Source organism: Macrotis lagotis, chromosome 8, assembly GCF_037893015.1.
Source record: "Macrotis lagotis isolate mMagLag1 chromosome 8, bilby.v1.9.chrom.fasta, whole genome shotgun sequence".
Classification (NCBI taxonomy): domain Eukaryota; kingdom Metazoa; phylum Chordata; class Mammalia; order Peramelemorphia; family Peramelidae; genus Macrotis; species Macrotis lagotis.
The window spans coordinates 104,540,500-104,561,461 of record NC_133665.1 but is presented as its reverse complement, the minus strand read 5'-3'; the positions used below and the strand labels follow the sequence as shown (position 1 = coordinate 104,561,461).

At 37.9% G+C, this 20,962-nt stretch overlaps 1 protein-coding gene across 1 annotated transcript in view; it reads left to right on the top strand.

Moving 5' to 3' along the window:
- The first annotated feature begins 1,366 nt into the window (after positions 1–1,366).
- Positions 1,367–20,962, top strand: part of PRKAR2A (protein kinase cAMP-dependent type II regulatory subunit alpha) — a 115,059-nt gene continuing 95,463 nt past the window's right edge. Inside the window, exon 1 of the mRNA XM_074197889.1 lies at positions 1,367–1,682. Within this exon, the coding sequence (XP_074053990.1) occupies positions 1,490–1,682 (193 nt within the window). The 5' untranslated portion in view covers positions 1,367–1,489. The remainder of the gene's footprint in view (positions 1,683–20,962) is intronic.

Here is a 20,962-nt window from a genome sequence, read left to right as displayed (position 1 = left end):
AAAACCTAAAAAAAATGGAGTTGGAGAATGGGAATACATAACCGTCTGAGGCCCAAGACTCAGAGGCAGTTTCTGAAGAGAACAGGAGGCATACATACCATCACGGTGCAGAGGGCAAATTGGAGGGATTCAACATGAGATAAACTTCAGTGAAAAACTATTTCCAATGAGCAATCCAGAATGTGTAAAAGATGGGGAAAAAGGGTCTGAGTATTTAAAAACAAGTTTCAACATTGGAAACTATTATGTATACCAAAAGTTAAAGATGGTTTCTCTGAGGTGCCAGGGCCCTGCATGGGCCAGATGCTTTCCACTTGGTCTTCTGGAGATAAGCAAGGGCCCTCTTGTGCGGAAGAGCAGCCACGTAAGGGATCACTGAAGCAAAGTTGAGTGATGCCATTAGAAAGAAGACTGGCATCGGCCTCAGACTCTTAGTAATTAATTACCTAGCTCTGTGGCCTTGGGCAAGCCACTCAACCCCATTGCCTTGCAAAAAAAAAAAAAAAAGAAAAAAAAACTTAAAAAGAAAGAAAACTGGCTGCAGAAGCCCTGTAGCCAGGGCCAAGCGGACGAAAGGCAGCAGAGCTGAGCATTGGTAAGGAGCCGCACCTGGAGGAGAGTGATCTATTGTGGGCAAAGAGGGCCTGGGAGGGGAGCCCTGGCGTCCAGGGAACCCCGGCTTCCCAGCTGGGCCTCAAGCGCCGCAGGTCTCTGGAAGGAGGCAGCGGGGCGGGGGGCATCCGGACCCCTCAGTGGGCTCAGGTGAGTGTCCTTTTATTTTTAAACTGAAGCACCCCCCACGTCGGGCCTCGGCGAGCAGACAAAGTGTGGGGGGTGGCATTTCGGATGGCCCCGCGTTCCCGGGCTCAGCGTGCCGCGGGTTGGCACCCGGGCCTCCCCGCACTCGCCCCCCCCGGGGGCTGCGGCCCGCGTTTCCTACGGGCGATGGCAGAAAGGTAGCGGCTCCGAGGGGGGCTCTGCCAGGGCCCCCGCGTCTCCGAGCCGGCGCGGGGGAGCCCGCCCGGGGCGGGGCAGGGAGGCTCCTGGGAGCGCGGGGAGCCCGGGCGCGCATGCGCCGCGCCCTCCCGCCGCCCCAGCCCTTCAGGCCTCGCTCCCGCGGCGCTCCAGTGTGACAGCGGCGGCCGAGGCGCCCGCAGCCCGAGCCCGCGGGGAGGGAAGGGGGCGGCGGCCCGGCGGGGAGGAAGTCCGGCCGGAGGAGGAGGAGGAGCAGCAGGAGGAAGCCGAGGCGGCGGACGGCCACCGGCGCACACGGCGTCCTCGAGGGGAGCGGCAGCGTCGGCCGCCCGAGCCCAGCCGAGCCGCCGCCCGGCGCCCGGGCCCGAGCCGCTGCGGGGGAGGAACCGCCCCCTGCGCGCCCCGGCCCCGGCCCCGGCCCGCCCGAGCCCGCGCAGCCGCCGCCCCTGCGGCCCGGCCCCGGCCGCGTGTGAGGGAGGCAGGCAGGAGGCCAGCGGCCCCGCTCCGCCCCGCCATGACCCACATCGAGATCCCGCCCGGCCTGACGGAGCTGCTGCAGGGCTACACGGTGGAGGTGCTGAGGACCCGCCCCGACAACCTGGTGGACTTCGCCGTGGACTACTTCACCCGCCTGCGGGACCGCCGCAGCATCGACGGCGAGCAGGGCGAGGGCAAGGACCTGGAGGAGGACGAGGAGGACTTTGAACGTAAGAGCGGGGCGACCCCCTCCCCTCCCCCCCCCGTGGGCCCCGAAGCCGCTCCCCTCCCCCCGCCTTTCCGAGCTCCTCCTGGGAACAACGTTCTGGCAACGGCCTGTGCCCCCCGGAGCCGGCGGGGGGAGGGCCGTGCGGAGCCCCCGGGCCCCAACAGAGCCCCTTTTGTCTTCCCAGCCTGGGGGGCCTCCCGCGCCGGGGTTTGGGCTGGCTAAAGAAGGGGCCGCTGCTCCCGCATCACAGCACCCCGGCTTAGGCCAGGCCCTCCCCAGGCACAGGGCGAAAGAGAAGCCCCCTCCCCAAAATAAAGCCTGGCAAAAAGGCCAGCCGAACGTCTGGCCGTGCGGGTCCCGAGCACCTCGCCCTTCTGGACCCCCACGGAAATTTAGGGACGATTTTAAATTTGCCGGTGACGAACCAGACCTTCGGTGTTAGTCCAGTGTTTTAAAAAAATATAATTTTGCTTAACATATTCATTCGATTGTTTTAAAAAAAAAGACCTTTAGAACAGTTGTGGAATATATTCACTTGCTTTTTGCATGTGTTCTGGTTCTGTTTTAATGAAACTGCAGGAAATGATCATCGTGCATTGAATAGTCTTTCAAAGCTGCACATGGATGTTGCGGATAGACAGGGCTAAGCAATAAACACACTTGGCTCTTAAAACTCAAAAAGATTTATTTTCTGTCTTTCCAGAACCCTCAAATAGTTTCTTTTTCTTTAAACATGCCAATTAAGAACTAAAATATTGTCTAAACATATGAATTAAAATTCTAAAATTTCAGTCTTTTCTTTGGTTTGAGTTTGATATAATTAGGCACTGGATCAGGAAAAGCTTGCACATTCTTTTGTTTACATTTCTATCCTAGAATTGACTTGATTTCTTGCAGTTTGAGAAATCAAGTGTTATGATCAGTTTTTTTTTCCCATAACAACCATGAATTTAAAGGCAGAAATTTTTCTCAATAAAATGTGATTTATGTTCACCAACTTGTTTAGTATCTATGGTGAAAGAAAGGAGAAAAGCAACATTGTAATTTAAAAAGCATTGTATTAGTAAAATTATTTTAAAAAATTGTTTCTTGGATTGTTTCAGACTATTTTGCAGAGAAGGTGATATGGCTTACTTTGAGAGTAATTTTGAGGAAGGATGTGTATTTTCACTGTGAAAGTAATATTTTTAGGTATTTATATAAAATCATGAAAAGAACACTCCATTTTAAGTTAGAGAACTTGGGCCTGCTTCAAAATTATTGGTCGTTACTTCTCTCTTGGTCAATTATTCATGTATAAAACTGAGAAAGAGGGTCTAGTAGCTGTTTTCTGTCTGAGGCTTGATATTCTAAATCCTATTAAACTATGAATTGTTATGATTTTAAGACAGGTCTTATGTGGTGTTGTGCACATGGGCTAAAGTTGCTAATTAGGTATTTGTTGTTAATGATAACTTGGCCTAGAGAGACTCGGTTTGATGGACACATAAGTTGTTCATGCTGTGAAAGTCTTTTAAAAAGTCTGTGTTTTAGGATATCTTTAATTAAACAGCTTTACAAGATGTTTTTCAGAAGAGTCCCTGAAATCTGGAGATGGTTTGTTCCAGTTCTGCCTGTGTCATTAGCTTGGTGTGTGGCCTTGGAAAAGTTGTCAAATCTGTTATTTCAAGTTTCCTTTTCTGTAAAATGGGGAGAGCTCTTTTGAGCCTCAAAGCAGTGCTCGATTTTAGGATTGTTTAAATTTTTTTACTATCATTTTAAAAGTTTTTTATTGATCCCTCTTACTTTTACATACAACTCATTTCTCTGTGCTCCTCCATTCCCCCCACCAAATAAACCTTTCCTTGTAACAAAAAAACCCAAACCAACAAAATAAACAAAAATCCACAAAATTCTGTTAAGCTAAGTCAGCCAACCTAGTGACCTTGTCTGGATAGTATATGTAATATTTCACACCATTAATTCCTCTCAATTGATAAGAAAGAGGGACACATCCTTTCTTCTTAGGATCCTAGATTAGTCATGGATTTGTTTTAGTTTTTATGTTACTATGGTCATATTGTTCTCCTGAGTTCTACCTGCTTCACTTGATAATCATTTTAGAGAAACTGAAAGTCTAAATTTCTCATTCATTTACTTATGATACAGTAATATTCTATTACATTCATACACTACAATTTGTTTGGCTTTTCATTTGATAGGGTATACATCTTTCATCATTTTTCTTTTATTCAAAAAATTCTTATGTTATTTTGAACATCACAAATACTTAGGAATTTTTTCATGTTTATATAAACAACAGAAAAGGAGGATTGAAATGAAATTGAATCTACCTTGCAGTCCCCCCCCTTTTAAAGTATATGATAAATTTAGCAGGTTAATTTCAGAGCTGTCCTGCTTGTCTATGATCTTTTTTTTATGTCTTTTTGCAAGGCAGTGGGGTTAAGTGACTTGCCCAAGGTCACTAAAATGTCTGAGTCAGGATTTGAATTCAGATCCTCCTGACTCCAGGGCCAGTACTCTATCCATTATGCCACCTAGCTGCTCCTTGTCTATGATCTTTTGAACACCGAAACTTTTTTAAAACCCAAAACAAGCTCCAACAACTTGATTTCCCCAGAGTTTATCATAATAAAAAAATATTAGTTTCTTAATTATGAAACCCACTGAAAATTTTTCTTAAATTTGTCTTATTTTATTTAGGAAATTTATTTTTTACTTTTTCTTTTCCTTTTATCTTTATTTTATTTAGGAAAAACTTATCAAAATGTCCATATCAGAATGAGATTGTATTATTTAGTATCAGAAATATTATTGTTTTATATATCAAAGTTTTGTTTGAAGTACTATATTGTTAAGCAGTTGGCATATCTATTAATAAAGTAGGAAAATATAAGTAACAAGTAAAATAACATTTAACTTATTTTATTTATTTAAAATAATGATTTTAGCATCTTAAATATAGCATCCTTCATTAAGAAGATCTGATTTCAAATTCTTTTTTTTGTGACTGGGCAAATCACTTAAATTCAATCAGCTTCAGTTTGCTTCTCTATAAAATGGGCATAATAGTATTGTTTATGCTTTAGCTTTATTTAAAAAACACTTTTAAATGCATCTTCAAAAATTTGTAAAATGACATGCTAATCTGAATCTTTTGTAACTTTATAATTAACCTCTTTAATCCACTATAAAGTCTTTTCTTGGATCCCATTGTCATAGGGATATGAGAGTTGACCCAAAATGAATTCTGTCTTGTAGGGATAGGAAGGGATCATTGTTTTAAAGATTTTATATCAATAATTATATTTAATACATCCGGCAAGATCATCTAATTTCTTTACTGACTATATGAAAACTGTTGATAGGTGGCAAGCTCATTTGGGGCTCTTGCTTTGACTACAAAATATCTTTACCACAGAGAATATTCTGTGTTTTTTATCTTTGTTTCTGCTTATTTACATAGCACTGAAAGTAAACTTAAATTTTATTTTAATTTAAATCTTTTAGTGCTTGACAGGGCTTAATAAAGGGATTTTTTTATATTTTACTTTTTTTAAGGTTAGAAAGTAGTTAGTAACTCGTAGAAGGTGATAATGAAATATTAGATTCATAGTTCAAAAACAAAAAAATAAAAATTGCAATTTAAAACTCAGAGGAGAGGGCAGAACATGTTAATAATTATTTATTACTTTTGGAAATAAATATATGTACAGGGCACATAATCTTTGGCAGGAAAATTTTGCTTCTAATTGAATATATACGAATGTATAAAAGGAAACATTCACTATAATATATCGTTCTTTGCATTTATACTTTGTGCCACAAAAGTTGGTAATTTCCTTTCTGGAGATTAATTATTGAGAGATGAACAATGGTTGGATATTAATATTTGAGGTGAAAGTTTCTATTTTATAACACTATTATACCACTGGATTCTGTGGTATGTAGTGAAAAGAACTCGACAATCCCATGTCTTTCACTTACTCTCTTTTGACATTGAGCAGATTTCTTTCTGGGACTCAGTTTCCATATCTGTAGCATGAGGAGAATGAACTATATTATCTCTAAGGTCCCTTCTAGGTCTAACTGGTATGAAACTCCTTATATGTAGGTCATGCCTACCACAATTAGCCATTTAAATGGGAATGATGGTTTACTTAATATATATGTTATCATTTGACCATCACAACCATCCTTGGAGTTAGGTGCTTTTGGTATCCTTATTTTGCAAATTGAGGTTGAGAGATGGTGACTTGTCCATTATCAAATAAGAACAGTCAGATCTGATTTGAATTCATGTCCTCCTGAATGCAGGTTCAGGATTTTCCTCTCTGTAGTCTAAGTAGTTGCTTTTTAATCTGGATCTGTGATTTGTCTTGGATATTAAACTTTGGTATATTAAACTCCTTCTACCATTACTGATGGGCAGCTATCCTGTAATTTAAAATCTTCAGTTTCCTCATGTTAAATCACTTGGCCTAGGAGTCAGATGGCCACTTTGTGTTAAAGGTGGACTGTGAACCCAAGTGTCCTGACTCCAATATCAGCTCTTTATCCACTAGACCAGAGGTTGGCATATTGTCTCATGGGCCAGATCTGGCCAGCTGCCTATTTTTGTATGTAAAACATTCTTACTGTGTGGGCCACACACAAAAACTAGCTAGATTTGACTCACCAGCTGTAGTTTGTTGACCACTACACTAGACTGTGCTGTCTTTTCAAACTTCCTTTTCATGATATAAAAGAGCTTTGTCAATGGGGCACAACTTCTGACAAATATTGGCAAATTTGAAAAGCTTTGAATATGATGAAGTCAATGTTTGCCACTAGAAGATCAGTCTAGCTATTTCTGGAAAGAACTGTTTTGAGGTTATCTGTATTGGAAGGAGTTCACAGACCAGTAAAATTGCAGATCTCTGAAAGTTTCAAAATACTGTTATTAATCTAAGTAATCTAGAACTAAGAACTAAGAGGTTTTTTTTTTTTAAGGCTACTCTTCAGATGCTAATCGATTTAATGATGGAATAGAATTTTCTTATCCTTGTTGGCAGTCTAAATTGTCAGATGAAATTGTTATGGTAGTAGACAAATCTAATAACAAGTCATTATTGTTTTCTTGGGAGAATAAGCATTCTCATTTAAAATTAAATTTTTGTTAATCTTCTGAATTGGCCCCTTCCAGAAAATTTAACAAAAAGTAAAAAAGGGAGGAGAGGATGAACACTCCAGCAAAATTAACCCAGCATTATCAACCAAGTATATGTTATGTATTATGTTAATGTCTATATCCATATTTCCCCACTTATGCAGAGATTGTTGTTGTTGCACAACCTGTTGGAATCTTTGTAACATGGAATTTTTCTTGGCAGAGATATTGAAATGGTTTGACATTTCCTTTTCTAGTTATTTAAGTCAGGGTCGCACTGTTACTAAGTGTCTGAGGTCATATTTGAACTCTGTTCTTTCTAATTCTATTCCCAGACCTTTATCCTCTAATGTAAAAAAAAGATAGAATAGTGCTAAGAAGGGGCAACTAGGTGGCGCAGTGGAGAGAGCACAGGCCCAGGAATCAGGAGGACATAAATTCAAATCTGGCCTCAGATTTCCTTGTTATGTGATCTTGGGCAAGTCACTTAACCCCATTGCCTTAAATAAAATTTAAAAAATATATAAAGAAAAAGAGAATAATGCAAAGAAGATGGGATAGTATGTTTCATTTTCTTTTCCCTTCATTAAAGACAGGCTTGGCCATTATGAACAAACAGTGTTTCAGTGATGACTTAAATATTTTCCATTTTACTGTTGTTAGTCATTTTCTGTTTGTTTTGTTTTTGCAAGGCAGTGGGATTAAGTGCCTTGCCCAAGGTCACACAGCTAGGTAATAAGTGTCTGAGGTCAGATTTGAACTCTGGTCCTCCTGACTCCAGGACTGGTACTCTATCCATTACACTACTTAACTACCCCTTATTGTCTGGTTTTTTTTTTGTGAATCCTTTTACTTCGCTTTTTATCAATTTATCTTGCTATGATTCTCAGTTTTTCATATCCAGCATTTCTTCTAGTACATTGCATTCGTGTGCTACTATTTGTTTATTCTACGATTGATTAGCATTGACTTTGTTTCCACTTCTTTGCTTCCACAAAAAGTGGTTATTAGCTTTTGTCCGCAGTGGAGAAAGGATTCCAGGTTTCATGAATTTGTTTTGTACCATATATGTCTTCAATATTAGACTCTTATAAGGCTTAATTGATATTTTTCCAGTTGACTTATCTTAGTTACAGTAATTTTGTACAAAACATTATGCTATGGCTGATGTGGAAATATATTTCATATGACTTCATATGAATAATTATCAAATATCTTCTGAATGGGTGAGGGAAGTGCTTCAGGGAGAGAGAAAGCTTAGAATTTAAATTTTAAAAATAAATATTAAAAAAAAAGATAAGCATTGTACTAAACATTAAAATAGATAAACATCCCTTTGCTCTCATAGAGCTTAATCTGATAGAGGGTCAAGATGTCAGCAGAGTCTCCCATTGGAAGTTTGCAAATTAGAATGTTTCATGAAATAGGTCAATGATATATATCTTTTATCTATACGAACCACCACTTTCCCAGTTATCCCATTGAGAAGGCTTGGGGTTTTCTCAGCTAGTCAAAAAATTCAGTTTATTTTTCTTTTGAAATGATTCATCCATTCTTTTTGCCATCATTTTAGTAACCGATCTGTGCATAAGTGGGACAGTTCCTGCTCCCAAGGGGCTTGCCTTAGACTACTACACCATTTTCACAGATGTATAAATAAGTAAAGATGCACTAGGAAGGGAATCTAGCAACAGGGAAGAGGAATGGGCCCTTGGAGGTAGCACCTGAGCTCAGCCTTGAAGAAAAAGTAGGGTTTCAGAGGAAATGGAGGTGAGAGATGGAATTTTCCAAGTAATAGAAGCAGCAAAGTGCACAGTGGTGATAGAACATATAATGAATCTGAAAAGAGAGTCTGAAAGTATTTATCAGTGTCTGTTATGAGCTAGACAGGATGGCAAGTGCGAGGGATTCAAAGACAGACCCTTCCCTCGAGTTTACAGTCTAATGGTGGACATTCAAGCAAGGATGTACAAATAGACTATAAGATAGCATATAGAAGAAATAATCAACAGAGGATTAAAAGGGATTTGAAAAGGCTTTCTATAGAAGGTGGGATTTTCACTTTTGGCAAAAGATTGTATTTTGTGGAGTTGAGGAATATATCCTAGTTTGGGAACTTGGGCAGCCTGGGAGGATGGTGATGTCCTTGACAGTAATGGGAAGTTTGGAAGCAGGGAGAGTCTGGAGGGAAGACTAATAAGTTCAGTTTTGAATCTGTTGAGTTTAAGATGTCTATAGACTATTCAATTCAAGATTTTTAATAAGTAGTTGGAAATGTGAGATTAGAGGTTAGAAGAGAAGTTAGCACTGGATAAATAAGGAGATTTAAGAATCATCATCATTAAGATAATAATTGAATCCATGGAAGCTGATGAGATCAACAAATTTAGTTGTATAGAGGGAGAAGGGCCCAGGACAAAGCCCTCTGGGTCACCTTTGGTTAGCAGGATGATGATGTTTGTCCTTTGTTCTTGAAGAAAACCATGATATTAGGGAGGTGATGCTATGACAAAAAAGTGAGTTGGATTTGTCAGGGGGCTGACACTTTCACTCTTTCACTTTCTCTTCTGGAGTCATCTTAGTCCATGAACCAGATATGAGTCAGGATAACTAGAGTGGTCCTGAATTCGAGGCATTCAGGGTTAAGTGACTTGCCCAAGGTCACGTAGCTCTAGTAAGAGTCAAGTATCTACCAGTTTTGAACTCAAGTCTTCCTGACTCTAATCTGGTGCTCTATCCACTGTACCACCAATGCTCATCATTCTTAGTAGGAATGACTTGAATAAAGATTCAGAAAAAAAAATTTGTCTGATAGATGAGAGGAGAATCATGGAGAGAGTACTCAACCTAGAAGAGAAGAAAGTGTTTAGGTGAAGAAGATGATCAAGTGTCATTGTTAGTTGCACGGGGTTGAGAAGGATGAGGACCAAGAAGAGGCCAGTGGATTTGACAGTTAAGGAGATTATTAGTAACTTTAGAAAGATCATTAAAGCCAAACTGGATTGAGTTAAATGGAAGCATTAATTGCACTTGGTCTCCTCAAGGAGTTTAGCCACAAAAGGCAGAGGAATATTCATAATTTGTTATTCATCTCCTTTTCAGTTCTTTGTATATTGAAATATTTGGTTTGTTGATTTAAAAAAAGAAAATTATAAATATATATTAAATTTTTTATTTTAGGCAATGGGGTTAAGTCACTTGCCCAAGTTCACACAGCTAGGCAGTTATTAAGGTCTGAGGCCAAATTTGAACTCACATCCTCCTAACTTCAGGGCCAGTGCTCTATCCACTGCATCACCTAGCTTCCCCGAGAAAATTATATTTTAAAAGACTGGAACCAGATTGTGAAGGGCTTTAAATATCAAGCCCTGTACTTTTCTAAAGTTATTGAGGATCCATTGAAACCTCTTGATTCGGGGAAATGACATGATCATGACTTAAGGAATATCGGCTTGATAACTGTGGAGCATGGGTTGTAGAGAGCCTATTGTAGTTATTCAGGCAAAAGGTAATGAGATTCTGAACTGGGGAGGTTGTGGGGTGAATAAAGAGAAAGGCATGTATGTGAAAGAGATTGAGGAGGTGGTAGCAGTAACACTTGGTAGCTTGAAAGGATATAGGGGGTTGAGTAAGAGAAAAGAACTGAGAATAAATGGTTACTTTCTGAACCTTGGCAACTAGAAGAACATGAGTGACCTTGACAAAAATAGGTGAGAGGATTAAACTTATGGAACAAAATTAATTCTATTTTGTACAAACTGATAGGACATGTAGCTAGAGATATACAGCTTGAACTCCAGAGGTTAAGGCTGGATGTGTAGATTTTGAAGTCATCAGCACAAAGGACCCATGGAAATTGGACCTGTGTGAGTAGATAAAATTACAAAGAGAATGTAGAGAAAGAAAAGATCATTCAGATCACAGCCTGAAGGAGAATATATATATCTCTGTGTGTGTGTGTGTGTGTGTGTGTGTGTGTGTGTGATGAGCATGACATGGATGATGTTTCTTCAGAGGGAGGTATAGTAGCATTGTGACATCAAAGAACCAGGTCAGAATAGTGCCATGAAAACCCAAGGTCTAGAGAATATTCAGAAGGAGGGAGTTATTTTGAGTGTTTAACTCATTTGGATTTAGCAATAAAGAGATTACTGGTGACCTTGAGCAAACAATTTGGCTTGAGTAATTAGGACCATAGAAGCATATTACAAATTGGTGAGATTAGGGGAAAGAAAGGAGATGATTGTAGGAGAAGTTCCTGAAGAGGATGGGGGTGGAGTGTCAAAGGTAGAAGTAGACAGGTTAAAGCTGGCAAGGGGAATGATGCTCAGGTACTTTGAAGCATTAAAATGATCTTACAGTTGAACTCCATCACTACAGAGTTTCTTTCTTTTAATCCATCTTTCATATAACTCACATTAATCTTCCCTTAATACTAATGCCATTATTCCTTTGTCTATTGCTTGTGAAATCTAATCCAGATTGTTTCCTGGTTTTCAAGCCCACCCAAGTTCCAGTCATACTCATCCAATCTTAGCACCTCATTATTTCTCAATCTGCATCATTTTTTAAATTAATTTTTTAATGTTTTAATTGATGTCTTTTTTATATCACTGTGGTTTACCCTGTGTCCCTCCTCCTCACCCTCTATTTATAGAGCTTTCCCATATAATACATAGTATTTTTTCTAAAGACGGAAAAAAAAAGAAAATCAACATACCTGATCAATGCAATTAAAAAACCTGAAAATATATGGAATGTACAATACATGTGGACCTCCCAACTTTGCAAAACAGGTGGGGTAGGAGTGTCTTTTCATTTCTCTTCTTTATGGCCATGCTATTCTTTATAATTTTGCAGCATTTACTTTTGATTTTGTGTGTGTGATGGGTAGAGGGGAGAAGTTCTTTCATGGTTGTAATCATTGTGTATTTTGTTTTGTTGGCTCTACTTAGTCATTCTGTATCAGTTCATGTAGACCTTTCCATGCTTCTTTGTATTCATCACATTTCTCATTCCTTATGCTATTCCATTACATTCACATGTCACAGTACATCTAGCTGTTCCCCAGTCAATAAGCATTTACCTTGTTTCCAGGTTTTTTGATGTTACAAAAAATGATGCCATGAATATTTTGATGTCTATAGGTGCTTTTAGTAATCTGCTGTTTGATAAACCTAGAGAGTCCAACTATTGGGATAAAAACTCTCTTTGATAAAAACTGCTGGGAAAATTGAAAGGTAGTATGGAGGAAACTCAGATTAGACCAACACCTCACACTCTATACCAAGATAAGATCCAAATGGTTACAGGATTTAGACATGAAAAACAAGATAAGCTAATTAGAAGATCAAGGACTAGTTTACTTGTCAGATATATGGAAGGGGAGCAGTTTATGACTGAGGAAGAGATGGAAAACATCACTAAAAACAAACTAGATGATTTTGATTACAAATAAAAAGCTTTTGCACAGATAAAACCACTGTAACCAAGATCAAAAGAAATGTAGTAAACTGGGAAACAATCTTTACAACTAATGTTTCTGACAGAGGAGTCATTTCTAAAATATACAGAGAACTGAGTCATATTTAAAAAAAAAGTCATTCCCCAATTGACAAATGGTCAAAGGATATGTATGCAAAGGCAATTTACAGATGAGGAGATCAAAGCAATAGATAGTCATATGAAAAATTGCTTTAAATCATTACTTATTAGAGAATTGCAAATTAAAGCTTCTCTGAGGTACCACCTCACACCTCTTGGACTGGCCAGCATGACCAGAAAAGATAACGATCATGGTTGAAAAGATTGTGGGAAATCTGGGACACTATTACATTGTTGGTGGAGCTGTGAACTCATCCAACCTTTCTGGAGAGAAATTTGGAACTATGTCCAAAGGGCAACAAAAATGTGCATACCCTTTGATCCTGCAATACCACTACTGGGTCTATACCCTGAAGAGATGATGAAAAAGGGTAAGAAAAACATCACTTGTACAAAAATATTCATAGCAGCCCTGTTTGTGGTGGCAAAGAATAAGTAAATGTCCATCCATTGGGGAATGGCTCAGCAGCAGTGTCAGAAGAGAGAAAGATTGGAGAGATATTGAAATCGGTGAAAGTGACAGGCATTGACAACTGATTGGATTTGGGGTAGAGGAGGGAAGTGAAAAATAGTGAGGAATCCAAGATGACTCCTTAAATTGTGAGCCTGAGGGTCTGAGATGATGCTATTGCCCTCCACAGTAAAGATTATGAGTTCTTTAAGAAATTGAGGCAGGCAAAGGGCAACAAAAATGTGCATACCCTTTGACCCAGCAATACCACTGATGGATCTGTATCCTGAAGAGATGAAGAAAAAGGGTAAAAACATTACTTGTACAAAAATATTTATAGCAGCCCTGTTTGTGGTGGCAAAGAATTGGAAATCAAGTAAATGTCCTTCAATTGGGGAATGGCTTAGCAAACTATGGTATATGTATGCCATAGAACACTATTGTTCTATTAGAAATCAGGGAAGCCTGGAGGGATTTGCATGAACTGATACTGAGTGAGATCAGCAGAACCAGAAAAACACTGTATACCCTAACAGCAACATGGAGGCAATGATCCACCTTGATTAGACTTGCTCATTCCATCAGTGCAACAATCAGGCATAATTTGGGACTGTCTGCAATGGAGAATACCATCTGTATTCAGATAAAGAACCATGGAGTTTGAACAAAGTCCAAGGACTATTTCCTTTAATTTAGGGAAAAAAACTGATATCTTACTGTCTGATCTTGTTATCTCTTATACTTTGTTTCTTCCTTAAGGATATTATTTCTCCCTCATCACATTCAGTTTGGATCAGTGTACAACATGGAAACAAATTGCTTTCTGTGGGGGGGTGGGGAGAAGGAAGTAAGATTAGGGGAAAAATTGTAAAACTCTAAATAAAATCTTGAATATAAAAAGAAATGTTGTTTAGGAGACACAGATTAGTCTAAGGAAATAAAAGTATATTTTATTTGAAAAGAATTATTATTATTATCATCATCATCATCATCATCATCATCACTGATTTCCTTGAGGGAGAAACCTAGTAATTAAATCTTTGAGTAAAAGGATTTGGACATTTAGATTACTTTGTTTGAATACTTCCAAATTTCTGTCCAAAAAAAAGATATATTCCAAAAAAATATAGCTATGTATCGTATTTCTACCAACAATGCATTTTTACTGTTGCCATCTTTGGCATATCTGCCAATTTGCTGAAGGTGAGGTGAAACCTGAGGGGCATTTCTCCTGTTATTAGGAATTGGAAGCATTTTTTTCCATAATAATAATAATAGTATTAATAATATCACCATTATGTTGATGTTACCACCATGTCATTCTGTCCCCCAACCAGTGATACTAATTTCTTTGCTGTTCTGCTCCATCTCTTATCTCAGTTATTTGCTCCAGTTATTTTTCCCCATGTCTGGAATGCTCTTGCCTTCCCTGTTAAATATTGCATGAGTACAAAAACACATATGTGCATGCACACACACACCACACATTTGCTTATTGTTTTCCTCATTATATTGTGACCTTCTTGACAGGCAGGGTCTATCTTTTGCCTTGTTTTTGTGACACTAAAGCTTGACAGAAAACCTCACACATAGGTGCTTGATAAATGTTTTTTGAATAACCATTACTAGAAATAATAATTATGACCAGGATTTACATATTATTTATAATGTACCAGGAATTATATTACTTTACAAATATTTTGTCATGTGATCCTTGCATCAACTATGAGGTAAATGTTATTATCATCCCTATTTTACAGTTGAGGAAATTGAGGCAAACAGAGTTTAGGAAACTTGTCACACAGATAGTAAAGCATCTGAGGCTGAATTTGAGCTAGTAGAACCCATGCTTTATTCACTGTTCCACAAAGCTGCCTCATTAGCAGTATAATATCTATGACTTTAGCTAGATTCTATTTATTATTGTCCCATAAGAATTCCATACTTATTATTTATGGGCTTTTGTCTTTTTTGTTCCATGGAACTAAAATGCCTTCTCTTTATCTAAATCTTTTTTTTCTTGCTCTCACGGGGGAGGGAGGAGACAAGGAAGGGAGGTAGACAAGTGTGGAACTCAAAAAGATCAATGTTGAAAACTATATTTGCATGTAATTGAAAAAATAACATTCATCAAAAAAATTTCTCTTTAATCTTGTAACAACTTCCAGAGGTGTTGGTAGTATTATTTTTTGCTTTTAAAAAAAAAAAATTAAGGCCAGCTAAGTAGTGTAGTGGATAGAGCACCACCCCTGGAATCAAGAGGATCTGAGTTCAAACGTGACCTCAGACACATAATATTTACCTGGCTGTGTGACCTTGTACAAGTCACTCAAACCTCACTGCCTTGCCAAAAAATTTTTTTTAATTAATTTTTTTTGTTGCATTTTATGTTCTGAATTGTCCCCTTCTTTCCTCCCTTCCTAAGGACAGCATTTGACATACATACATACAAATACATATACACATGTACACCTATATCTGTGTATGGTATGTAAAACCATCCTATGCATACTTCTCTTTATTACTTTTTTATATGGAGATAGATAGCATCTTCCTTCATAGATCCTTTGTAGTTGATTTATGTATTTATAATGCTCAGAATAATTTTGTAGCTCACAGTTGATCATTGTACAGTATTGCTCTTGATAATGTTTATAATAAACTCTCCTGTTTTTTTTTTCCCCCTTCTAGGCAGTGGGGTTAAGTGGCTTGCTCAAGGCCACACAGCCAGGTAATTATTATGTCTGAGGCCAGATTTGAACTCAGGTACTCCTGACTCCAAGGCTAGTGCTCTATCCACTGCACCACCTAGCCGCCCCTTATAATAAACTCTCCTAATTCTGCTTATTTCATTTTGCATCTTACAATGCAATGACCAATCTTTTTTTTTTTAAGTTTTTAGTTTTTTTGCAAGGCAATGGGGTTAAGTGGCTTGTCCAAGGCCACATGGCTAGGTAATTATTAAGTGTCTGAGGCCTTATTTGAACTCAGGTACTCCTGACTCCAAGGCCAGTGCTCTATCCACTGTGCCACCTAGCTGCCCCTGCTTATTTCATTTTGCATCAGCTCATCTAAGTCTTCTCAGATCTCTCTTAAAGCATCCTGCCTGTCATTTCTTTCTTTTTTTTTATTTCATCATTTCTTATAGTACAATAGTACTCTCATCGCAATTATATACCATAACTTGTTCAGTCATTCTCCAGTTGATGAGGATACATCAGTGTGAGGACCACAAAGAGAACTTCTGTAAATATTTTAGAATATTTTTTTTGATCATTCTGGGATAAATACCAAAAAGTAGTTTGGATTGCTGGATCAGAGGGTATACATATGTTACAATTCTTTGGATATAATTTCAGATTGTTCTCCAAAATGGTTGGATTAATTCAAAGTTTCACCAATAGTGAATTAATGTCCCAATTTTTCCACATGTCCTCCAGCATTTGTTATTTTCCCCTTCTATTATTTTAACCATCCGATAGGTATGAGATGACATTTAAAAAGTTATTTTAATTTGTTTTCCTGTAATCAATTATGATTTAGAGCATTTTTCATCTGACTTTATACAAAGTTTTGATTTTTTTCATCAAAAAACTGTCCTTATCTTTTGGCCATTTATCATTTGGGAAATTACTCATATTCTTATAAATTTGACAAAATTCTCTATATTTGAGATATGAGATATTCAAGAAATTATAATTCTTTTCCCTAAATTTTCTACTTTCCTTATCTTGGCTGCAGTGGTTTTATTTATGCAACACTTTTTCATTTAGTGTAATCAAAATTATAGTATTTTACATTTCACTAATCTTATCTCTTGTTTATTCATAAAATTTTCTGTATGTAAGTCTGATAGGTAATATGTTTCATGTTCTTTTTTTTGTTGTTGTTGTTTTAGGTTTTTTCAAGGCAAGTGGGATTAAGTGGCTTGCCCAAGGCCACACAGCTAGGTAATTATTAAGTGTCTGAGACTGGATTTGAACCCAGGTGCTCCTGACTCCAAGGCCAATGCTTTATCCACTACACCACCTAGCTGTCCCCACTACGCCACCTAGCTGCCCCTCATGTTTTAATTTTCTTATGATAGCTCCCTTTATATCTAGATCATATATCCATTTTGACTTTATTTTGGTAAATGTTGTAAGATAATTGTCTCTACCCAATTTCTGCCAGACTGCTTTCCAGTTCCCCTAACAATTTTTGCCAAGTAGTGAGTTCTTATCCCAAAAGGTTAAATCTTTACATTTACAGTCTTTATATTTGTCAAACAGAAGGTTACTATAATCATTTACTACTGTTTATTGTATATTTTCTCTGTTCAACTGGTCCACCTTTCTATTTCTTTGCCAGTACCAGATAGTTTTGATTACTAGTGCTTTATAATATAGTTTAACATTTGTAATGACTGGACTTACTTCCTTTACGTTTTCTTCATTTTAATTCCTTTGATATTCTTGACTTTTTTTTTCTTCCAAATGAATTTTGTTATGATTTTTCTAGCTCAATAAAATAACTTTTGGTAGTTCAGTTGGGATGGCATGAGTAAGTAGATGAGTTTAAGTAGAATTGTTGTTTTTATTATATTGACTCTGTCCATTCACTGCACAGTGACTTTTTTCCCATTTGTTTAAATGTAACTTTATTTTTTTATTATTATTTTATTTTATTTTATTTTTTTAGGTTTTTCCAAGACAAATGGGGTTAAGTGGCTTGCCCAAGGCCACACAGGTAATTATGAAGTGTCTGAGGCCTGATTTGAACTCAGGGACTCCTGTCTCGAGGGCCAGTGCTCTATACACTGCGCCACCTAGCTGCCCCTTAAATGTAACTTTAAAAAATGTTTTATAATTATAGTTCATGTAATTTCTGGGTTTATCTTGGCAGGTAAATTCCCAGGTATTTTTTGCTGCTTGTATTTTCTCTTGGATTTGGGAGTTCTAGAACTTGGCTATAATATTCCTGAGAGTTATTTTTTGGATCTCTTTCAGTATGAGATTGGTGGGTTCTGTCAATTTCTATTTTGCTGTCTGCTTCTAGGATAGAGGACAATTTTCTTGTAAAATTCTTTGAAAATGAAGTCAAGGCTCTTTTTCTGATCATGACTTTAAGGTAGCCGAATAATTTTTAAATTGTCTCTTCTGGATCTGTTTTTCCAATGAGATATTTTATGTTGTCTTCTAGTGTTTTTTATTCTTTTGATATTGTGTTATTGTATCTTGATTCTTCTCAAAGTCATTAGCTTCTTCTAGTTCCATTCCTTGTTTTTGAAGGATTTGTTTTCTTTAGAGAGCTTTTTTATCTCCCTTTCCATCTGGCCAATTCCGCTTTTTAAGGTAATTTTTCTCCTCATTAACTTTTTGAACTGTTTCTTTCATTTGAGCTAAGCTAGTTTTTTGGGTTTTTTTTTTCTTTTTTTGGTTTGTGCAAGGCAAATGGGGTTAAGTGGCTTGCCCAAGGCCTCACAGCTAGGTAATTATTAAGTGTCTGAGACCGGATTTGAACCCAGGTACTCCTGACTCCAGGGCTGATGCTTTATCCACTACACCACCTAGCCGCCCCAAAGCTAGTTTTTAATGTGTTATTTTCTTCAGCATTTTTTTTTTGGATCTTCTTGACTAAGCTAGTGACTTGGTTTTCATGCTTTTCCTGCATCTTCCTCATTTCTCTTCCCAATTTTTCCCTCTACCTCCCTTACTTGATTTTCAAAACCTTTTTGAGCTCTGAAATTGCCGAGACCAACTTCTATATTTCTTGGAGTATTTAGATGCAGAAGCTGGAATTTTCTCATCTTTTGATTGTATGTTTTGGTCCTCCATGGAACCAAAGTAATTGTCTATGATCAGGTTCCTTTTTTTTTTTCCTGTTTACTCATTTCCCAGCCTATGCCTGATTTGGGGTGCTTCCCAAGCTGTTGAGTATTATTGGAACACTCCTGCAATGACCTCAGTTCACATTCAAGGTCTTATGTGAGCCTGACTGTTCTCCTGTCTGTGCTTTGTTCTATAGATGGCAATAGGGGGCCCCCCAGATTGCGACCAGGGTCTGAATATGGACAAAACACAAGAGTCCTGTCCCAGGGACGGAGGAGAGAACTTGACAGTCTCCCCCACCCCCTTATTTTCCATGGGCTGAGCATTCTGGGAGCACCTGCCAGGTGGCTGTGTGCGCCTGCTTCCATTTCTTGGGATTTCAGCTATGCTGATGACCATGCCTGTGCTGAGGACTACATTGGCTCCCACTCTCTCTGGCAGATGTTTCCTCGCTGATCTTCCAAGTTGTGCTTGGTGTTTCTTGGTTGCCAGCTCAGGAAACTGCTGCTGCTGCTGGGAGCCAGCACTCCCTGTGACCCAGGCATCTAGGTGCCTAGTGGGCTGTTCCTAGAAGACTGGAGCTCCTTCAGTCCGGCACAGGTGTCCCCCCTCCACCCCCGTGGAATAGAGCTTTCTCATGATTTTCCAGGTTACCATGGATTAGAGAATTGCCTCACTGGATCTTTCTGTGAGTTCTCTCTCTCTAAAATTTATTTAGAGCCATAATTTTAAGGTTTTTTGGAATATTTTTGAGAGAGTTCCAAGGGTGTTCTCATGCTGCCATCTTGGCCCCGCCCCCTATTTTTTGCTGTTTATGGTTATTTTATTTTATTTTATTTTATTTTTTTTTTACAAGGCAAATGGGGTTAAGTGGCTTGCCCAAGGCCACACAGCTAGGTAATTATTAAGTGTCTGAGACTTGATTTGAAACCAGGCACTCCTGACTCCAGGGCAGGTGCTTTATCCACTGCACCACCTAGCTGCCCTTGTTTATGGTTATTTTAAATGGAGTTGTTCCTACTGTCTCTTCTGGTAGGATTTTGGTGGTGACATAAAAATGCTCATGATTTTTATGTAGATTTATATCTTGTTACTATGCTAATATTGTTTCAAATAATTCTAGTTCAATCACTAGGATTTCTCAAATATATTGTCATTTTTTCTACAAAATAAGATAGTTATGTCATTGTCTATTCTAATTCCTTCGATTTCTTTTTCTTCCCTTATTGCTATTGCTAACATTTCTAATGCATTATTGAATAATATTGGAGATAATGGAGATTCTTGTTTTTCTTCTGATCTTGAGAAACTTATAGCTTATCCCTATTACAAATAATGCTGCTGATAGTTTTAGATAGGTGCTTTTTTTTTTATCATTTTAAGGAAAAATCCATCTTTACTTACGCTGTTAGGCATTTTTTGTTAAATCAGAATAAGTGTTGTATTTTGTCAAAAAACTTTGCTTCTATTATGGTTTATTTAGATATTTATTTCCTCTTCTGTTAATCTAGGCAGTTAATATTTTTTTAAGTATTCTATCCTTTCACTTAAATTGCTAAATTTGTTGGCATATAATTGGGCAAAATCTCTAATAATTTCTCTGATTTCATTTTTATTAGTATTATATTCACCCTTTTCATTTTTGGTACTACTGATTTGGTTTTTCTCCCTTTTTTTTAATCTTGCTAATCAATGGTTTATCTTATTTTTTCATAAAACTTTTATTTTTATTTATTCAGTGGTTTTCTTACATTCAGTTTTATTTATCTCTTTAATTTTTAGGTTTTTCAATTTGATATTTTATTGGTATTTTTAATCTGTTCTTTTTCTAGCTTTATAAATTGCATTCTCAGTTCATTGGTCTGCTCTGTATTTTATTAAAGCATTTAGAAGCATAAATTTTTCTCTAATTACAGCTTTTGCTGCATCCCTTCAGTTTTGGTATGTGATCTCATTGTCATTTTCTTTAATAAAATTATTTATTTTTTCTATGTACTTTTAACTATTCACTCTTTAAAATTATATTTAGTCTCTAATGAATTTTATTTTATTTTATTTTTTTAGGTTTTTGCAAGGCAAACGGGGTTGCCCAAGGCCACACAGCTAGATAATTATTAAGTATCTGAGACCAGATTTGAACCCAGGTACTTCCTGACTCCAGGGCTGGTGCTTTATCCACTACACCACCTAGCCGCCCCTGTCTAATTTTTTTCTTTTTGCATTTTGGTCTAAAAAAATTCTTTTAATAGCTCTTTTTTATGTTGACT